This window comes from Microplitis mediator, chromosome 5, assembly GCF_029852145.1.
Source record: "Microplitis mediator isolate UGA2020A chromosome 5, iyMicMedi2.1, whole genome shotgun sequence".
Taxonomy (NCBI): domain Eukaryota; kingdom Metazoa; phylum Arthropoda; class Insecta; order Hymenoptera; family Braconidae; genus Microplitis; species Microplitis mediator.
The window spans coordinates 3,232,121-3,252,872 of NC_079973.1; the positions used below are offsets into that span (position 1 = coordinate 3,232,121).

Below are 20,752 nucleotides of genomic sequence, written 5' to 3' on the forward strand. Positions count from 1 at the left end.
CGGAGAAGATTGAGGCACGACACGGTAAGATGATCGAGGATGCTAGATGTTTCTTTTTCATATGAATCTCGCGTGTGTTGTATTTATGTTTTTCGTATGTATGAATCTGTTATTGAGAATGACAATATATATACGTATATTATGACCATTGATGATATAAACACAATCATGTAAACACACAATACAGATGGTTGTTAATTACTTATTATTACATAAAGTACTTTATTAATCCTACAGCAATTGTCGTCGTTATCAATTGTTTTATTAAATTAAAGCTTGTGTGTTTACATTATTCATTTATTTTCTTTTTTTTACTATAATTATACTCTTGTACTGGCAGTGGGCTCAACTACCCTCATATTTTTTTTATTATTATTATTTTTATTATTTCTTTTCTCGTAGTATTCTGGTAGTATGGAGTTGTTATCACAGAGATATCAATTGTTTGGTGCTTAAATAATTTTATCGGTTATTAAGACAAACAAAAACATGTTTTTTAGCTCAATAATAATAAGAATAATAATAATAATAGTAATAATAATAATTTTTATTATTATTATAAATAATTATAAGATAGTACTAAACATTTTTAATGTTCGTATGCTATAAATATACAGACGTATTTTACACAAAAAAAAAGAATTTCTAGACGCAAAAAATTTTTACTCACTTTAAAAAAATTTTTACTTTCCCTTAGAAATTTTTTTTACTATGAATTGAAACGGAAAATTTTATTGAGCCAAGAAAAAATTTCTTACGTCAATAAAATACGAGTGTGAATGTAGCAGACATCAGATAAATTTAAAATTGTATATAAATAGAGTAAATAATTAAAAAAAAAATATTTATAAAAAATGCACTTATTAATTTTTCAATTTTTTAAATGCGCAATTTTTTCAAATTTTATTTTATTAAATATTTACTCTATTTCTCATCAAGAAAATTTGTCTAGTTAAAAAATTTTTTTTTCCATTTCACAATAAAAAATTTTTCCTGCGCCTGGAAATTTTTTTTTCCTGTAGCATAAAAATTACATATTGGCTGGAATATGTCGGGTAGTGCGTATATTTACGCAAATTAATTTAATTAAAGAGAAAAAAAAATAATTACAATTTATACGACACAATAAAACACTTCCCAATAAGGAAAATTACAATAAATAACTTTAGAAAATGACTCTTAATTATTTAATTTGTAACCATTTCCGTTATTTGTCTATATATATATATTTATAAATTCAAACGGAATTTACATTACTTCTAATATTTATTATTTATTTTTTTTTCATATATATTTTTTAATAATTAATAATTTATATAATCCGGTATATATTCAATAAACCTAATACTATAAAACTCGGCAAAGTGATGGCGAATAAATCTCGCCAGAGTATATATAAATATATATACGTGTATATATATTTATACATAATTAAACGTTTCAGACTATTAAGATAAATAATAATCAATTATTAATTAAACAAATTAATAATTAACCGAAGCTTACTAAGAAGCGCGAGCGAATTGTATGACAGAGCTGTGTCTCTGAGAGACCAGCAGCTCCGTTCTTTCGCTTTCCATTGATTCCAAAATAGCCTTGCACCGTTTGCGCGGTGGTAATATCAATGTCTGTCTCGTAACAACCGGGACCGCGAGATCCAGAGGATCCGGAGAGGGCGCGGGACTCACGGGGTTGCTGCTGGGAGGTGTTAATATTTGCTGGTTGCGATTAACGCCAGTAATACCGCCGTGGTATTCACGCTGACGTTCCTCTTCAACAGCTTCCAGAGCAGCCTCGACTCTTCTCCGTGCATCGTTACCGGGTAAATTGAGCAGCGATGAACAATCGTTGCCGCTGATATCGTTTATTTGAAGTCCATAAGACGTGTAGGCCGTTGACTCGGGATAGATAAACAGGGATTGAGATTCTGGTGATGAATTTGCGGGAATAATTGGCGGCTGGAACAGCGATCGGTCTTCGGCGGCAGCCGCGGCGGCTGCTGCTGCCAGCAGAGCTGGATTAACACCCGATGGACTTGGAGCTTGATACTGATCCCGCGGATAGAGGTAGTACGATAAGTCTCGTGAGTGCATGTAAGCCTGAGTGTCTTCAGTCTTGTTCTCTTTGTCGCTGCAATTCCCGTTGCTGATGCTGCTGCAAACGCTGCTGATGCTGCTGGCACTGCTGCTGCTGCTGCTACTGTTGCAACTGGTGCTGCTAATGATGCTGCTTGCGTCACTTATTGAATTTACCGCAGCGTTCTGCGATATCTCGATCACCGGTTCAATAGGTGAATCACGCGGTGACGTTGTTCCCGAGTCGGCGTGAGTCTTAATGTGCATCTCCATTGTCTTCTTGGAATTAAATGTCTCATGGCACAGAGTACATTTGTAAACTTTTTCCCCATAGTGGGCAACTTGGTGGAGCTTCAGTACATGATTATAGCCGAATGATTTCCCACAAATATCACACGTATAGGGTTTTTCACCTGTGTGCGTGCGTGTGTGTACTTTAAGCTGTTTAGAACAGGTGAATCCTTTGCCACAGGCCTTACACACATAAGGTTTTTCCCCCGTGTGTGTGCGCATGTGAATAACCAGCTGGCCGCTTTGTATAAAAGTTTTTGCACAGACCGAACATTTGTGTGGACGTTCGCCCGTGTGTATCCTCATGTGTCGGTGTAATTTACCGCTGTGCTCAAATGCGCGTTCGCATACATCGCACTTGTATGGCCGCTCTTTAGTATGAATGCGACGATGTACGCTGAGATTCTCTTTTACCGAAAATGACTTGTTGCAGTACTCACACTGGTAGGGTTTTTCCCCCGTGTGGGTACGGTAGTGACGGGTTAGACGGGCCGGTACGGCGAATGTTTTATTGCAGATATTGCAGCGGTACGGGTCCTCGCCTTCCTTACCGTGGGACCTAAGGTGACTCTGATAGACACTTTTCTGGTCGAATGTCTTCTGACAGAGCAAGCAGTGGTAGGATTTATCCTCCGCTGTTTCGGTCAATCTGTCAACCGGCTGAGATGCGAATACCGTCAAATCGGGACTGCACACCAAACTTTTAACGGGCTTCATAACTTCTAGAGTCGCCATCGTTATCTGTGATGATTGGGCACGAGCTCCTATTGCTTCCGGATAGTAGCCCACCATTTTAAATTTAATTTCTGCAACTGAAGAAACAAAAAAACAATTTATTAATAAATTATCCCCAAATAAAATAATTAATTTTAAAAAAATATTTTGACTATGCACCTGAATTAAAATAAAATTAAAAGTCGCCGGTTGAAATAAGGCCGTTGGAATAAGAAACAAAGTGAAATGAGGAAGTCGAGTAAAAAAACAGGTACAGGTGGTTACAACGCATCACTTGAGAACAAGATGCGACTGCGCTTTCGTTTATTCCTTACCAATACCAATACACACTTTCAAATTATCCCATGATAAGTTTTCTTACGGCCATCCCACTACATACTCGCGTATTACATTTTGACCGAAAACCGCCCACCGGTTGTAATGCCCCGTGGTCGTCGTTAAATCCCAGACTAAAAAGACCAAAGGCCACGCACGCGCATTTATCCTGTACTGCTACCTCTCAATTACTTTATACCAAACATCCAAACCGACTATTACCTATCTGCTAATCAATCTCATTGAAAATAATCAATCGAGTACAATCAGCTAATTACTAGCCAACGTTATTACCCACTGCCCAAAGCAATACTGAAATAACTTTATCATTTTTTTAATTGACTTGTATAATTTACAAGTCATACAATTGTTGCCGTTACGTCACTGCGTATAAATATTATCATAACTCGAGTTTACTAGTTTACTAGTCCATGCATCCGTGTAATTACGGGCTTAGTTTTCATACAACGTGAATTTGCATTTTAATTTCCATGTGCATGTGCAATGTACAGTGTGCAATGTGTGTGTGCATGTACACCATACACTGCAACAACACATCGTCTAGCCGATACAATCGCGAGTACCACAATTTTATTTATGTCGGGGGCTTGCACGCGCTCCGGTTGTTGTTGAAGAACCCGCGAGGCAGCGAACGGGGTCGGCGGTTTTGAGTTGCGGTCACGGGCATATTATGGCACGCCTTCGTACCTAGTCTTGTATGTATATATGTATGAATGTATGTATGTATATAAAGTAAAGTAACTCGGAAACCCTGTGCCGCTGCCTCCACGTGTGCTATTCGCATTTTTTTATAGCGATCACCGACCTCGTGCAACTCGCCGCGCGGTAAGGACGTCGAGTTACATCACTGAAATAGTACCTCTGACACTACGAGCGTACTGGGCAACCTATAATGACGTATTGAAAGTAAATATTTATTATTTATTATTTATAAATTATTGCCGCTGTTATTTTAAATTTGAATTTTTTACCCGCGGTCTTGCCGTTAACTTATGGGATTCGCGCTGCGTAAAGACACGCGCTTGCCCCGAAAATATTATCGATCGTCCCCAAAAACGGCTCTCGGGCCAGCACGTAGTTTAGACGCACACTAACACACCAATAAGATACCCGTACAGTCATACATATATATATGTGTAGTACACAACTACAAGCTATGTAGTTTTGAGAACGAGGGTCCTGATGTCATGGGGGAACATTTATACTGCGCTGTGTAGATGCGCACTTATGTATTAGAAATAATATCTAATGCTGGCATATATATTTATATATACTCCATCACCAAAAAAACTCGGATCGATAATCATGTAAATAATAATATTTATTCACCGTTACTCATTATTGTTATTATTAAAATTATATCTCGGAAAAAATTAAACAAATAAACGATAAAAAAAAAAAAAAATATAATCATGACCATGCACAATTTTTTTTATCACGTGCTTTGTTGTCAAATTAAACTCGAGTTAAAATTAATATAAAACGAGTTAATTACTACAATAAAAAAAAATATATATGTATATAAATAATATATATATTATAATAATATATAAGTGTACTGACCTGTATTTTAAAAATTTGACACTTTCACTTTGCGAGCACAAAACTGCACTGGTCCATAACTCGTACGTATAAAAATGTATATATTTATTTAATTATTATTAATTATAATAATTATTTTTTAAAATTTTTGCCGCCGCGTTTGAATACTCAAATGTCCAAGCACAAGCGACCGACAAAATAAATGAAAAAGTTATCGAACGGATAAAAAATATCCTCGGTATAGCGTTTGGTAGATTCACTGGGACCTAACTGAGATCGAAAACAAGAAAAAGCAAAGAACCCGAGGATGACCAATCGCACTATACAATGTTTACCTCCTACTCAGGAGTGTAGCCTTGCCGAAGTTGCTCGATGTTTTACGAACACAGGCCCGTTCTGTCCCTAGTTTCCGATCCCCACTTCCGCGGCGTACCCGCGATCAGCCTCGCGCGGCCCTCGCCTATGAACTTCACTCCACGCGACCTACAATTTAGGGCGACCGAGCGAGTTTGAATCCAGCACGTGGAGGCTGCCGGAGCGGTTTCTACCATCGACGCGCGTGTAGCCTCGACGAGGATGCGTCCGTTCACTCGATAAGTGCAACAGAGATAAGGAATATCATCGCCACACTACACTACACCACTACACACCATTCCATACCTAACCGTATAGTACGTTAGCTACGTCGTTCAAGCACTGGAGGGGGGGGGGGTATAAAAAGACTGAGACAGAGAAAGAAAGAGTGCAGAGGACGCGGTGACCTAAGGATCGCCTTTGACGCGTGCATTCAGCTTACATGCATTGCACACATTTACATACGTGCATATATGCATGCAAACATGTGCACCCACACAAAATTTCCACTCGTATGTGTGCATGCATGTAAGCGAATGCACACATTTACATACGAACGCACACAAAATTTTTAGTCGTATGTGTGCAAATATATATGAGTTTTGAGATCATTGATACACGACTACGGTCGTAAAATTTTTTTACATGCGCGTAAAAATATCGCACACATTAAGAATAAGTCTTTGGCATTTTTCGCTTTCACCTATTGCTTGCAGTTTGTATAAAATATATATGTATGTATGTATGTGATGTGTAAAATGGAGTACGATAATATATATATATATATGTATATATGTGTGTATTGTATTTTTAAAAAAACCTCGATATGAAATATTATAATAAAATTGTAGTCTGACACGCGCGGTCGCTACTCCCTATTCGTTATATTTATTTTTTTCTATGTATGTAATGTCCATGACCGAGCTTACGCACTGGCCTATATATTTTCTTATATATTTTTTATCAAAAAAAATTCTATTTAATATTTTTAAATATTTGTGTACCGAACTGTCTCGTATCAGTAACATTGGAGATCGGATTTTAAAAATAAATAATTAATGAATAAGATTAAAATGTATGTATATATTTTTCTGTTTGGACAGTTTAGTATTATTTAAAATTTAAATATTATTAAATTAATACACACGAGTGTTGAAAAATATTATCGTTCATTATATCGGTTGTAAAAATATTTGGATTAATATCAGGTGTTTAGCCGATAATTTCACACTTTTTATTCATTTCTTTTCGTTGGATCCATAGCGTGAATTGCAGTTCCGTTTGTTTTTTTTTTTATTTTCATTTCATTTAATTTTCTTCATTATCCAGCGAAGGCGCGACTACAAAAGTGTACGACGCTATTCTCACTCAAACCCTCGTCGTTTTATTGCGCCGTCCATGTTAAGTATATATATATGTACATGTATATGAAAGGGAGAGATTCTATCCCCCGTTATATTACGACTGAATCTCTCCTCGACCTGCGCGTGCTATGAAGGGTGACACGCGTCCCTCGAGTGAGAGGTCTCACCAAAAATTTAATCTCTCTCCACCAAGAAATGTCAATACTCTATCTCACACATATATATATATATATATATATATACATATAAATAAATCTTTTATTCCACTAAACCGTACGCAGGATTCCCGAGGTCAAAAAATTTTCGAAAGCGCTATTTTAAATTGTCAAAGGACGTGACGGCCTTGGAAGACGTCAAAAAGAAGTCGAAATCTCTATTATGTATTTTTGAATCTTTTGTTGGCGAGTGAGTCTGAGTATAAAAATATTTTTTAACACTCGTGGAGTGTTAACTAAAAAATTAAAAACCTAGGTAAGGGAGAGAGGTTTCAAAATTATCTAGGCACATAATAGAGAAAAGAAAAATAAAACTGGCGGACAAGTGTCGAGCATATAACAATATAATATTATATGTGAGTAGGGGTTTTAATGTATATATATATATATATGCGAGTTTGACAGTAAGGTAAAGATATATAGAGGCGAGAACTTGAGGAGCAATGACCCAGTGGAGCGGTTGCACGTGTAGACGGTCGAAACCACGTCGGCAGCCTCCTACGTGGGGGCATTGGACTGCCGCCTGCTGCATGCGTACATTTCACTTCTCTTTGTCGCTTACATGAGCTACATTGGTACATTACTGAGCCAAAGCCACACTCTTACTGTCTTTCTCTTAACTTGCGCTCATACTCAGCTCGTCTTCCTCTTGTATCTGATGATTGTAGTCCCGTCACGATGACGTGTGTCCAACTATGGTAGGCCCAGGTTCTGTGTGTGTACTGTATGTACTCTGTACTCTAAAAGCATTATCTACATGACCGTGTATGCTAAACATTTCACGACGACGTCCGACTCTCGTTACATTACCATTCATTAATTCGACAATTTATTTAACTGTCCTGGATAAGCGATTATAAAAACATAAATATAAATATAAATATAAAATATCATTATGTATGTTAATGAACAATACGCGATAAGACGTAAAGTAAAAAATAACGATAATAATAATAATGAATTTATATTTTTTTCGGGTTATTTTTTTTATTATCGAATAAAGTAAAAATAAAATTTTATTAGATAAAATTCCGAGAAGTATTTGATAATCTTTTACCGTATTTCGACGGTGTTTTTTGTTATTTTGATCATGTCGACGTAGTGGGTTTTTTTCGGCCCCTTTTGCGAAATCAGGATGTCGATGTGGATGGGGGCTCTCCCCTCCCCGGGATAAAGAGACCAAGAGGAAAAAAATAAGTAAAAAAACGGGGCGGTAGGAGAAAGGAAGAAGAATGAAATGGTATTATGTGGACTAGAAGGGTGTTTACCGGTACGGAGTTATTCGGGGGATAGAAAACATGGACGGTAGTGGAAAAAGTAGTAGTAAATATGTATGTACGTTGAATAGCTGGGCTGTGTTAATATAAGTATTGTGCTTTGTATTGGGTATAATAGAAATAGTTGATGTGTATGACGGGGTCGGGGTCGCGGCCGCGAGATCTCGCGCGCGGGGACGTAAGAGGCTTGGATTGGAGCTCAGTAGTTTGCCGGCAGTAGTGTGGAGGGAGTCTGCTACTCGTATGTATTCGTATCATCGCTCGCCGGATGGGAGATTGAGTTTGTTCTCGCGCGTATCTAGTGGGGGGTAGATATAGTAGTGGGGAAAAACGGTCTAGAGCGGTGTCGTACCTTGACCAATCTCAACGAGACTTGTTTTAAGCTATGCCGCAACGACCTTAGAACTCGCAATCGGAGTTGTATTGAAACCGAAATGCCAAAGGCTACGGCTATTTTTGCATACTATTTTTTACATTTATCTATATGATAATTTACTTCGCGCCCCTCCCACCCACCCACATGTCATCATTAAAAAAATTTGCCGCCCTCATTCGAATTTTAAAATTTTTCTCTACTCCGATCCCAGTCTAGTCCAAATTTTATTTTTTAAGCTGATATTTTTTAAAAAATATTTAATAAGACAATTTAAATTTGAATTTAAAATTAATGTTAAGTCCGGATCAACTAATTACGCATTGGGTATTTACCTACCGGAAGACTTATCAGTATTATCTGACATGTGTATTATAAATATTTATTTACAGTCGACGAAACTTGGAAAAATATTTTTTTCACATGCCGATAAATGCTCTCGATATTTTTAGTAATTTAATAATAAAAAATATTTTTCTGTTATGTAATAAATTAATTTATTTTTACGTCAATAAAATTTATAAGAATGATGTCGTCATCTAAAATCGTCATTAAATGTTGTAATAAATGAATAATATAATAATAATTTATATTAACGTTTATATTTTTTTCTACACGTGGTCGATTATACGAAAAATTTTATCACTTGACGTCGGAGTGACGTAATTGGTCACTCGGGATGAACGAGAAAAACATGCTCGTTGTATAGTAAGTATATATTTGCTCATATATCTATAGATATTACATATGAATGACTTGACTACTCTGTTTACGGATGTATATATATATATATATATATATATATATATATATATATATATATATATATCATTGTTAAGCATATCTTTATATCAAAACATAACTGTCCACGTGGAATTTTTTTTACTTCCTTCAATAAGTTGTAAACATTTCGCCGAAAATTATTTTTAGTAAATATTTACGTCGCGGATGATTAATAAAAGTTTAAAAACACAGTTTTTAATTGATAAAAGATATCTCATTAATAAATTTGATTATTTTAATTATGTATATACATGAAATATTAGAGTCTGATGTAACAGGAGAGTTTGTTTTTTAAAAGATGGAATGAAATAGCGGTGTTGAAATATTTTTTAAATTTCTATTTAAGATTACTCATGTATTGGTCACATATATATGGTTAGATATATATGGATGTGTATATATCATTTTTTATGTGTAGTATAACATATTTAGGTCAAGTCTTGGGCGGTGTGAGAGTCCATTTCGAATGTTCTCGTCACTTTCACGATGCATTTGTGTGCTGTCTCGTATTATAAAAATAACAAGAGTATATATATATATATATATATATATACATATATATCGCACAGTGTGTTTACTGCAAGTGAATAATAAAAATAATTTAATTTTTTTATCACGTGAATAAAACGTGTGAAATTTTTTTATTCGTAAAAATTTTTTTTTTTAATGTAAATATATATATATATATATATATATATTTTTTTGTAGTTTTAGTTAAAAGTATGTATGTAAAATAGATAAAAAATTTTTTTTCTATAAAATGTTAAGATTGTTTGTTTAATCAGATAAATGGATTACGAAAGTGGGGAAAAAAAGTATTTTTTAAAGGCGAGGGACAAAGAGGAGAGATGAATATTGTGTTGATGAAAGAAGACCTTGAGTAAGTCATTGGCATTGTGATGTGGTATGGGTATGAGGATGGTAGGAGCCACTAAACTACCACGGATTCAACTACGGAGGAATGGAGCCTAAAAGAATATTAGAGAGGCATTAATGGGTCAGTGACCGGGAAGCACGTGTGGCTGGTCCACAAAGCCGTCAAAGATATTTTTTTGTCCTCCTATCCAGAGAATGTGATCATAAGGAGAAGACGATAACTAAACACTGAATGCGTCTAGTTACCAAGGACGAATTCGACGATGGTCTACTCCGACATGCATACGACAAATAAAAGCTTTCTCCTTTCTTCGCGGTACAGATCGGCTACCGATCTGTTACGTAACTTATTGAGGTCACGTACCTCTGCTCAGATAGATCTGCTTTCAATAACAAATAAATAAATAAAGATTCTTATTTATTTTTTGTTTGTGCAGATGGTTTTTACCTTTCACTTTACAAGTAATTGTACATTTTTCCAAATTTATTTATTTTTAATCGCGGAAAATTTACGAAAATTTATTTTTTTCAATTTTAATACTAAATTTTTTATGATTAAGACAGCGGCAAATTTGTAATTAAATTTTAAAAGTTTTGAAACAAATTTAGATCATTTGATTTTACTGGTCGATGATAAGTGAGATTTTCTACGTTTCAATTTCATGAGAAAACTTTCGCAAATCACCGCAGCTGAGTTCAACCAGCTGTCAAATTAAAGCAGATATTTGACGTATACGAGATTAAAAATTGACTTCGAGAACTCTCTAGATGATCAACATTTTAACTCAAAAATTTATTTAAAACATTTGACATCTCGATGACGTCTAGTTTACATACAAAATTTCATTTCAATTTTCGCTCTTCCGCACGTAAAATTACATGCAAACTTGATGTAAAATGTCAGCTTTAATTTTACGTAAGAGAGCTAAAAGTTGAACTGAAATTTTTTATTTCCACTGTACGTCATCGAGATGTCAAGTTTCATTTAAATTTCTGAACTGAAACTCTGGTTTCCTGGGTTATTATCAGTAGTAAAGTTTCATGTGAAACTGTATTACCAACATAAGATCTGATTTCTTTTTTCTTTTGAAAAATTTCAGTTCAGATCGATGATAAATATTTATAAATCGCTTGATAAAATTCAAATTTTTAACGAGGGTTGTGATAAATAAAATAAAATTTCAACAAAAAAACTTAAGCTTTTTAAAAAACTATACATTTATTTTATAGCATAAAATTTATATATATGTTCATTAGTTATACATACATTATATTAACAATAATAATAATAATAATAATAATAATAATAATAATAATACAAATAGTAATAATAATAATAATTATAATACAACCTAAGTCTCCGGTAAAAATCCCCGAGGTAATGATACATAAAAATAAAATTTATATAATCAACAAAAATATAAAATAAAATTATTTGAGCATATATTCAAATATATATTTAACTACTAGTTATATTGACGAAACTCAGGTGATCGCCATTTAAAATTGTCAACTAATACACTAAAGTAAAAAAGAGAAAGGCAGTGACACATGAATTTCCATATATATCTATATATGTACATTATTTTATTTTATCTAACATATTTTCTGTATTTTTTTTTTATTTCAAATTTATTACCGTATAAAAAATGGCAGGCATTTAAATATTTATTTATTTGTAGCTGATGGACCAGTAGAGAAGGCGAAGATCCCAGGAACAAGGGACGGCGAGTAGTCAACGTCGTACCTGCGATCTGATAATCTCTCCATCAATAAAAAAAAAGTTATTATCTATCCTCTGTCCTCTTGAGCTGTTTATCCACAGCCCCCTGGCTTCCTCATATGATGGAAGTTATCAGTCGCGCTTTGAAGTTGACGAACCGCTCGCTCGTTGCCGCAATACGCTGAAAAATATATATAAATTACTTAATAACTCATAACTTTCATTATTAATGAATTAAATAACATCGTTATTTCATATTTTTATTATCTGTTATCACATATCTTCATAAATTCTACCCCCTTTCCGGATTAAATACGCGCAACATTTACTACAGCCGTTTACGTTGCGTAATTTATCCCCCAGTTGTAATATATAACTTGTGTACTCAACACAGACGCGCTATTTCATAGAGAAAGTCATGCCACATTTTTGCTTTCCATCGATTCGACCTACCGTCATTGCACAATCCATGTTTAATATATGTAGAACGGCTGCCGACCCGGTTGTTCATACATTTAGTAATTCTATATAATACATTAATAATTTAGTAATTATAAAAAAAAAAAAATCATATAGGAAATGCCTATAAATAATTAAAGGAATTTTGTCACCGCACTGAGACATCTAATGACGAATTTTAAATTATCTGAGACATTTCTTGTATTAATTGCCCCCTGGCGAGATTTCTAAATAAATCATAACACAGCATTGCGAAATTATTGATTAAATTACTGGGTTAAGTATAATTTTGTAGAGCGAAAATTAAAGAATTTAATTATGAATTTTTTTATGTGGAAAAATAAAATTACCAGGATGAGATCTTGGATAAGATTTGAAAGACCTCGGTTGGCAATAACTAAAAATCGCGTCGCTGGTCCAGGGACAGCTTCTTCGGGGTCGTGTTTTCCGTGAGGTGAACTGTCGTCACTTGGTGGCGATCCACTGCCTGCAATTAACTAAAAAATATACAGTAAATATTTTTTCTTAACGACTGAATGATTGGAAAAATTTCAATGGATTTTTGAATTCTTACTCTAATAATATCGAAAATAAAATTTCCAGATCCACCGCCACTGCCTCCAGATTCTCCATTACCGCCGCTAAATCTTTTGTTCCGATTCTCGTCGTCTCCGATCTCGATGTTGTCCAGCGAAGACAAATCCGCGCTGGCTTCGTTTATTGATTGATCGGTATCCTCGAATGCCACTCTTACTTCCTTGTTCTCTGACTCTGCTATATCCAGATCCTGTAGTTGCTGTGACCGCTGGTTCTAAATTCGAAAATTCAATTTAGTAAAAAATCATTGGCCGACATTGAGTATATTAATATACAATAAATTAATCCACAAAAACACATAATGACACTGATTCTTTACATGATCTGATCGTCAGATGATCGTTAATGGTTTGAGTTTTGTTAGAACATTTTTTAATCTCCGAGGCGATGATGACGGAAAGAAAGAGATTGAGAAGAAAGTTAATGAGTCGAGTGATGTCGAATAACTTATGCCAGTCGCATGAAGACGTGATCTAGTTAATTTAACTGAACTCGACCTTGACTGTTAGATCCTTCCGTTTGCACGGAATCAATCGGCCAAGTGCTCGATATCGTAGCATCTGATGCCTCAGTTACTTCATTAGTTTGAAAAGTCGGCAGAGGAATATTAACTTTGCTAAAACTATCCTTATTATTTATGTCCGTAATGTCAGACTCATTTTCATTAGCATTCAAATCCGAGTCTTCGAATTCGTCCGCTGGTAGCGCCACTGTAACTTCACTACCTTCGTCATTATTTCTGGTATTTCCATCATTCTCTTTACGATTTCCGCCTAGTAAATTCTGTACCAATGCTGGACCCACAGCTTTTATCACCTCGGAGACTACCTTGTTCACTATACCGTCAATCATCTACAAAATTTTTATTTTATCTACACCTACACGGAGAAATTATTCTCATTCAAAATTATATGGTGTCATGGTAAAGTCGGACCATTGGCCACTGGAAAAATTCAAATAAACTCGTGGAAAAATTACTGCGGCCATAGTAAAATTTATCACAAATTATTGTAACCATTGGGAATTTTACGATGGTCGTAATTTTTTCATGCGTTTATTTCAATTTCCGGCAGGTGGTCAAGATGGTCGGGTTTTACTATGACGTCATAGTATTTTAAATAAGAATATATTCTCCGGGTACAGAAAAAAAGGATTTTTTGACGTAAGAAATTTTTACTTATCCCCGAAAAAATTACTACCCACCCCAAGAAATTTTTTACATGAATTGAAAACGAAAATTTTCCTGGATTAAGAAAACATTTTTTCTTGTCCTACGAAAATTTAAGTCTTCAATTCGGACTTGGAAAAATTTCTTAGGCCAAAAAATCCTTTTTTTCTGTGTATATGTATATATTTTTATACCACATATGCCTTTTATATATTAATTGATAGTTCAGTAAATTTACCTCAGTTATTTCGGGAAAAAATTGACGTAAAACTCCAACAGTCCTTTTACTTCTTAAAGCAGCATCATTGTTTTCTTTTACCAAAGTCAAATAATGATCCGATGCCTATAAAATAAGTTTTCTATTATTATTATTATTATAGTTTAAAAGTAATAAAATAAAAAATGATAATTATAATAATGAGGTCATAAAAAATAAATAAAGATGCTGGCCGGTAGTTTTACTTTCCACTGAAGAGTCTAGTGGAAGAAAGTGTCCAGTATATAAACATATTTAACTTAAGTGAAAGTATATGACACTCATATACATGATATGATTTCGATCTTCACTGTACTAAAAATTATTTAAATCTAGTCTCAGTTTCGCGGTTAATTTTCACTATTTTTTGCATTTAATTTAAATAAAAAAAAAATTAACTTACCTCTGAATTATATTCATCCCTCAGAGGATAGGAATTAACAATTAAAATTAAACACGAAATAATAATATACAGCCTCATGTTCACCAATCACTTGCACTTGAATTTATCACTTAAAAAAATAAAATTTGAATTAAAAAATTTGGGAAAATTGAAAGCACCGGAATTTGAATTACAAATTAAATTAATTATTAAAATAATTTGAGTTAATTTAGTGGCGTGGAACTCACGTGCTCTGGCAGCCTGTAACTGTTTGTATGTGACGGCGCCTAGTGAGCGGCTTTTATTAGCAGGAGGAGTCTTTAACCACCACCTCTACGCTACATTTACATTAGCTGGACTGTTTGAGAGACTCCAGATTGCCGAGAAGGAAGAAAGGAGTTTACCTGAGACTTAGAAAAAAAATAAAAATACTCATACTTTTATTTTTATTAGATTCAGAGGACCACTTTTACGTCGGTCTACCCGAGTCGACATTCCGATAAAAATAATATATCGTTCGTTTCATTAATTATTTATATAAATTCCGAATTGATAATTTTTTTTATTTCCAATTATTAGTACAGTAAAAGCCCCTATGCCCGCTCAGTACCATTAGTCGCTCACTTGAAATGTTTGAGGCGTTTTTCTATAATTTTTATAAAAACAAATTACAACTAAAAATATTATTATTGATAAATAATTATTTGTGAAACTAAATATATCAAAATATGATGTATCAAATTATTTTATAATAGATTATAAATTTAAATTAAATGAATGTTTTCAAAATCGTGCAAAGCCGGGTATTTTTTACTTTAACGTTCATTCATTAGATTAAATTTAGGTAACGTCACACTGAGAAAAAAATTTTCTGACAACTAAATTTTAGTTATGACAAGAAAATGATTTGATTACCCATTGCCAATCATATATTTGGTTGTTTTAACTAAATTTTTTGTAATCCACCAACAAAACGAATGATTAGAAACTATAAAAGATTTAGTAAAGATAATTACGCGTTTAGTAGCAGGCATAAAATCAAACTGATTTCCTGTAGTGTTTATAAAGTAGTCATAATGAAATGTATGAGTGATCATTATAGAGAATGGGTTATTGATAATAATTAAAAATTATTTTGAAATGACAGAATATTTATTCAACAGTTCAATAAATGCATATTTAGAAAAATAATTTATTTCCTTCACAAGTACTTCTTTTCGTACTGACAAAAATTGTTCAGGTAAAATATCAATATTAAACATTCATGTCATAGTGTAATACAGTATACCCACATATTACTACCAAAAATATTCAGCGGATAACTCTTCCCATAAATGCTTCAAGCTCGGAATATAAGAACTCCGAAATATGTATCTTACCAGGGACACGACAAATGGTGGGCGCGATCTAGTGGCGAGCACCGAACTACTCCAGCTGCTGCTGCCGAACACCATAACTTTTAAATCAATAATCATTAGGTTCAAATATATATTTATTAACCTCGAACAAATATATATATTTATTCTAAATGAATATATTTTTTTGTGTCTAATTAATATTTATTAGAGTTAATATAATAATATTTTGCTCTAATATTTGGATTTGTTGGCACTACAAAATAGTTTAGTTGTCCATTAAATAAATATTTTCTTAACTCTACCATATGATTTTATTATCTTAGAGAAAGAAATATTAATGTCAAACAAATAGAGTCTATTAAATCATTTGTTAAAAATGATAAAATAGATTATATTGACGTAATAAAATTTAGTTGTCCCAAATAATTTTTAGTTTAATAGAATTCAACAAAACCAATTTAATTGTCCAAAAAGAAATTTTTCTCAGTGCAAATTTTTTAAGAATTGTTATAACTATATCTTATTAAATACATTTTTAAAATTCATGAAATTTTATATTATAAAAGAATAAAGTAGTATAATTTATAAATTATTTGTCCAAATCAATAAACTTATCATAGTTTAATTGATATTGTCTTTGAGCGACTATAGGGCCATGTGTTGGTCGAGTAATGGTACATCACAACTTTTAGTGAGCGACTATGGGTACACTCAAGGAGCTTATTTAAAAAATTAATAATAATTAATTATCAAGATTATTCTTCAAACTTAAATTTTATTCTAATACTCGAAACTTCAAAAAGTAACTATAAAAAAAAATATGGTTTTTCATTTTATTTATTAATTTATATTGAGTGATTTAATCTTACTCCAATGAAAAGTGAGCGGGTATAGGGGCCTTTAGCTTAACTAAAAATATTGGTAATTATTTTATTTAATTTTTTTTTTATATTTATGCGATGGTCATTAACTAGATCATGGTACAGACCTATGATCTCTCATGGCTTCGGAAGACAATCTCTAGATCAATAGAAGGCTACTGAGATTAAAAAAAAAAAATAATTAAAATATAATTCCTGTTTTTTGTTAGAAAAATTTTTAAAGGAAAAAATTATTTAAAATTTCATAGTACAAATATGAAGGTCGGTTGATATAATTATTGAACATAAATTGTCGTCTACGCAAAACTCACGCAAGTAAATAAAATGATTACGTATCGTAGTCAATCATTTGTCATCATTTATAAGAAAAAGTATAAATATAAGGGGCATAGTATCGTCGCGTGTCTAACGAAAATTGTTATTTTTTTCCCGTTTCTCAGGACATTTTCAATAAAATGATAAGAGTGTATTAATTAAATGATTTTTATTAAAGTTGAGAAAGATTTAATAAGGTCGTTTGAATTAATGATTGATTAGTGTCTAATACACAATAATTGTAATGATTAAATTGTTTAAGAATATAAAACCGCATGTGAATGTTGTTGACCTTGCGGCTGGTTAGTATTCATACGAGACATCAAATTAATTTATTTGAAATTCTGAAAACACAGTAAAAAATATTTTGTGTTTTTGTAAAGAAAAAAGTCTTTTAAAAATTTTATGTTAAATATCTAACATTTTTGTGCACAGAAAAGAAATATTTCTTGGCCACAAAAATTTTCTTACCTCCAGAAAATTTTTCCATTATAAATTTAAAACATAACTTATATATATATACATAAATTTTTATATGATCGGCAGTTGACGGGCACTTAACAATTTTCGGATTTTTTTTTTAGTACATCGATTACAAAAAAAAAAAATCTAAAAAAATGCACATGTAGAAAATTAAAAAAACTATAAGTGCAATTTTTTTATATAATTTTTTTTTAATAATTTATCGGTTTAAAAATAAATCAAAAAATTATTTGTTGGCGAACTTCAGTATCATATTTTTATAAGCATCAAAATATCACATAAGCAAATAATAAATATATATAAACGAATAATGTTGAAAAAACATAAAAATCTTGTTCTAACACACAGTTGTGTGTTAATTTTTAAAAAATGTTTTTAACTGTGCAGTAATTAATTTATCGATAATTTTAAATTGACCTCTGATTTTTTACGAGTTTAAATGTCTGCTACATTCACACTCGTGATTTTTCCAATTTTTTCGGGTAAAATTAATTATTTTCAAGACATTTTTTTTTATTACCAACTAACATTGCCAATAATTTCCTAGATATTTACCACCTCGTTTACTTTTAAAAATAAAAAAAAAAAAAATAATAAATAAATAAAAAAAAAATTTATTGAGAAATAAACAGTTATCGAGAAAAATATCTAACGCTCTTACGAAAGATTATTTGATATCGTAATTAATTTAGCAGTTAGATAAAATTTTTTTCTAAATCAATTAATATATGCAAGTAGTTTTTTTACACCTGTAACTGATGGTGATTGCCGCTTAATTTAATAGATTTTATTTTTCAATTATACAACCCATGTTTTAACGAGTTAACACAAGGAAATTATGACTGAGTTACTTAATATAATAATTATATCAATATAAATACATGGTTATAAAAATTATGGATGCAGGAAATATCTCATGTCAATCGATTATTTATCATTAATCAATCTTACGTATCAACTTTACCGGAAATATTTCATCTATTTGTTCAGAGTTCACTCTCTTTAATTTAACATTTTCTATTTATTCATTTATGATAATTTTATTTAACAAACATGTTATAAGAATTTCAACGAATTGTCAAAGAACTCGAAACTCTCACGATTAAATTATGATGAACAGGAAAATTGTAACTGTCAGTTAAGTAACTTGTGGACAAATTAGCTACGGTCATTTGATCACAACAAAAGATGACAATAGAATGACAGCTTAATTTTCATTAAATTAATCACGAAAATTTTTCTATTTATATTCTCATGATTACCCTCACGAAAAAAATTTATAAAAAAAATATATTAAAAATACATACTAAATATATAAATATATATAAAATATGTATGAATAATATATTTGAAATAGCTAACTTTTGGCCGATTTTCGTATATATTTTATATATTTTAAATATATTAAAAATATATAAATAATACATGTCTAAAAATATGAAAAAATTATGGGTATAATAATATAAAAAAATAGATTAATAATATATTTTTTATACAATTTTTTTATATTTTCATAATTTTATTTTTTATATATTTTTTATACATATATTATATATATTTATCTACTTTTTTTGTGTATTTTGAATATATTTTTTTTATATGAAAAATATAATATTTTTATATTTTAACATATATTTTTTTTATAAATTTTTTTTATGGGGGTAATTTTATTTATACAAAAAAAATGAGAATGTGTTTTTATAAATTAAAATTGTTTACGTAAATTAATTTTCTAAATGTCGCTAATATATAACAGTTTATAATAGCAGTGAAATCAGTGAAATATGACGACGGAAGTCGTAACCAATAGAGAATCAATATACATCCCTATTACGTTTGTAAATGGAAAATAAATTTTTTCAAGCGTGATGTGCCAGGAAGAAGCCCAAAGGTCTTCATTATCTACCACTCGATCCCTCAATAATTCATATAAAACCCGCGGAAATTTTATTCCACTCCCAGACATTGTTTAGATCCGTTCCTAATATTAAGTGACTTTAAAATTGTTAGAAATGAATTGGAAAATACTCAAGTGCGTGTTTTTGTTAACAGTGACAGTAAATGTGAATTTTATAACAGCGGTACCAGCAAATATAAATAGGACACGCGAAAAAGATCTCAAATCCTCGAAATATGTTGAGATAAAGTTGCCTGTCAAAATAACTTCGATGGAAGATTTGATAAATTGGGTGAAAAACGCAATGCAGACCATGGCCTCGCGAATTGACATCACTTTGGCAGCGGACTCATCTCCTTCGCCAGTTGCTGATCTCAAAAATTCCGAAACTAAAGCACAAGTTACAGAAAATAAAATGGTTATGCTGAAACCCGAGGATCGTGAAGTGGAAAAAAATTTCCAAGCGAAGTTGCCGATACCGAGAAGTCTCCCAGGTTTCGAGTATCCGTTTTTCAGATACGAAAATGATGTACTGCCACCTCTGATCAATGCGGACGCTTATTTGCCTCTATTCGTCGGTGACTTTGGGAATAGATACGGCCTTCCAAACTACGGGTTCAATGGTTTAAAAAAAACCTACTCGGAAAACATTCGCCAAGAAACGACAACTGCGTCTCCAATAAAAACAGTTAAAATCGAAGATCGTAACTCGGCGCCAATAAATTCAACTTCTGGTGTCACTAGTCCGGAGTCAGTTCCTTTTGCGATTCCTTTTGAGGCATTTATTACAATAACACGTGAGGAAGCTGATCCAGCTCAAAATGATGAACTAGCGGTCGCCGAAAAACAGCCTTCAGAATTTAAAACGGAAGTTACGACGGCGATGCCAAAAAAGAAGAAAGACAGTGGACGCAAACGTCAGATTGCTGTTCTAGGTGACATATTAGAAGCACTTGGGTTGACACGAAGACCCGATAAACATAAAATTGAAACATCTGCTACCACAACCGCT

The 20,752-nt window shown here is 32.3% G+C and overlaps 2 protein-coding genes across 5 annotated transcripts; both read right to left on the bottom strand.

The window, feature by feature from the left end:
* Nucleotides 1-245: 245 nt before the first annotated feature.
* LOC130667821 (Krueppel homolog 1-like) lies at nucleotides 246-5,336 on the bottom strand. 2 transcript variants are annotated; one of them, XM_057469676.1, is made up of 2 exons: nucleotides 5,001-5,336; nucleotides 246-3,178 (listed from the first exon to the last, which is right to left on the bottom strand). In XM_057469676.1, the coding sequence occupies exon 2, from the start codon at nucleotides 3,156-3,158 to the stop codon at nucleotides 1,506-1,508; it is 1,653 nt and encodes a 550-aa protein (XP_057325659.1). In that variant the 5' UTR covers nucleotides 3,159-3,178; nucleotides 5,001-5,336; the 3' UTR covers nucleotides 246-1,505. The 2 variants fall into 2 exon arrangements, with proteins under 2 accessions (XP_057325659.1, XP_057325660.1); XM_057469677.1 differs by lacking the exon at nucleotides 5,001-5,336 and adding an exon at nucleotides 3,261-3,578.
* Nucleotides 5,337-11,415: 6,079 nt separating this feature from the next.
* Nucleotides 11,416-16,116, bottom strand: LOC130668484 (uncharacterized). 3 transcript variants are annotated; one of them, XM_057470803.1, is made up of 6 exons: nucleotides 15,055-15,321; nucleotides 14,828-14,936; nucleotides 14,407-14,511; nucleotides 12,978-13,214; nucleotides 12,754-12,900; nucleotides 11,416-12,125 (listed from the first exon to the last, which is right to left on the bottom strand). In XM_057470803.1, the coding sequence occupies exons 2-6, from the start codon at nucleotides 14,903-14,905 to the stop codon at nucleotides 12,060-12,062; spliced, it is 633 nt and encodes a 210-aa protein (XP_057326786.1). In that variant the 5' UTR covers nucleotides 14,906-14,936; nucleotides 15,055-15,321; the 3' UTR covers nucleotides 11,416-12,059. The 3 variants fall into 3 exon arrangements, 1 of the variants encoding a protein (XP_057326786.1); XR_008990020.1 differs by lacking the exon at nucleotides 11,416-12,125 and adding an exon at nucleotides 13,498-13,852 and having other exon boundaries at nucleotides 12,764-12,900; nucleotides 15,055-16,116; XR_008990021.1 differs by lacking the exons at nucleotides 11,416-12,125; nucleotides 15,055-15,321 and adding an exon at nucleotides 13,498-13,852 and having other exon boundaries at nucleotides 12,764-12,900; nucleotides 14,828-15,000.
* Between the last annotated feature and the right edge of the window lie 4,636 nt (nucleotides 16,117-20,752).